At 35.7% G+C, this 1,810-nt stretch overlaps 1 protein-coding gene across 1 annotated transcript; it reads left to right on the forward strand.

Moving 5' to 3' along the window:
* Nucleotides 1–320: 320 nt before the first annotated feature.
* On the forward strand, nucleotides 321–1,016 carry LOC120073519. The gene has a single exon (XM_039026359.1). The coding sequence runs from the start codon at nucleotides 321–323 to the stop codon at nucleotides 1,014–1,016; it is 696 nt and encodes a 231-aa protein (XP_038882287.1).
* Nucleotides 1,017–1,810: the final 794 nt, after the last annotated feature.

Here is a 1,810-nt window from a genome sequence, read left to right on the forward strand (position 1 = left end):
CTCTTCTTGTGTTAATTTCTTCTAACATTCAACGTAGAATCGCCCATGAAAAGCAACTTCTCATTTTATTCCAATAACAGATGAAGCTTGGTCTCAAGTCTGAACTTCCCTCACAACCACCAAACACAGCCTTTTCCCAAGAGGAAAAAAAGGAAAAAAAAAACACCCATCTAAAAAATTATGCTCATAAACTATTCAAAGAAAGTCCAAACCCAAAAAGGAAAAGAAAAAGAAAAGAATAAAGGAATCTCAGTGTTTTCCTCCCGCTCTTTAAACCACGGTTTCTTTGAAGAACCCCAATTGAAACTTTTCTCTTAACAATGAAAACAGAGAAAGTTAAAGCAATGGGAGTCTACAATCTTCTTCAAATCATGGTGAAAATTTTTCGATTCACAGAGGTTTTAGTGGCAATGGGTTTTCTCTTCTGGACATTTAGCCGCCTCCCTTTGGTCCTCAGAGTTTCGAAGGATTACATTTCTCAAATCTCCAACTATTTCACAGGCCCTGTTTTCGGCTTCATACTCTGCAACACCATCATCGTCGCTTTAATTGCCAAACCCCACTTCTCTGGCGGAAAAATCAGCAGTGACAATGTCGAAACCGAGCTCTTTAACGAACTGGTAAAAGACGGCGCCGATAGGTCTCTGTCTTTGCCTGGGAGTGAGCCAATTGGGCGGCTCTGCTCTGATTCAGGGCAAGAAGAGATCGCCTACGAAGACAAGGAGGTAATTTCTGAGGTGAGATCGATGAAGGCGGCGATCTTTACCGAAAAAAGGGACGATTTCGGTTCGGAATCGGAGAAATTGAAGCTAGCATGGATGGAATTCAGTGGAGGAGAGTTCCGACGGCTAGAAGCAGAGGAGGAAGCGATTTGGGGAGGTGGGTTTTCGCCGGAAAGTGTATGGCACGGCGAGGAGCTGAGCAATAAGGAATTTCAGCGAAGGATCGACGCGTTCATTGCAAGAGAGTTGAGGTTTCGCTGGGAAGAATCCGGAGCCGTTATCCTCCGAAGTTAATTTCGGTTTGAATATATAATGAATAGAAAGTAAATAAATAAATTGATGTTTCTACCCTTTTTTTCTCTCAGGAAAAGAATTTCTCTTGATGGATGCTCTTTATTAATTTAGGCTCGGGTTGTTGAGCATTTAAAATTAAGTTTATAAATATTACTATAGACTCTCGATACTAGAAAAGAAAAAAAAAAAAAAAAAACTCTCTTGATGTTGGCTAGAGGATTTTTTTGTTGGATCTCTTATATTCTCGATGATAGTAAGTCTTTCCCTTCTTCCTAATTTCATTGTATTTCTCGAAAAAAAGGTGATACATCAAATATAAGGAGGTAGAAGTTGAAAATTAATAGAAGAAACACATTAGTATGGTAGTTAAAGAAGACTTTTTTTCTTTTAATACATTATGATAGAGGATTTGAACTACAAGTCTTTTGATTATTGACACATATGCATATTAGTTGAGTTATGTTTACATCGACACTAAAGAGATGAATCAAGCATAGAGAGATTTTAGAGAGATTTCAAGGTCGATTTGAGGGAGTGAAAAATTAATAGTTATGGTTTCAATTTTTTTCTTTAAATAAAAAATTACATAAACATTTTTTACAATGAGATAGCAGAAGAAAACTGAAATGTCATTATATAATTAATTGAAAAACATATTTAAAACTAAGAAGAAATAGAGAAATTTTCATAGATAGAAAAAATGTTAAATTATTTATAGAAATAGCAAAAAAAAAAAAAAAAAAAGCATGGGGATCTTTGAAAATTTTATAAAATACCCAAAGTACCCCTATTTT

Source organism: Benincasa hispida, chromosome 3 (genome assembly GCF_009727055.1).
Source record: "Benincasa hispida cultivar B227 chromosome 3, ASM972705v1, whole genome shotgun sequence".
Lineage (NCBI taxonomy): Eukaryota > Viridiplantae > Streptophyta > Magnoliopsida > Cucurbitales > Cucurbitaceae > Benincasa > Benincasa hispida.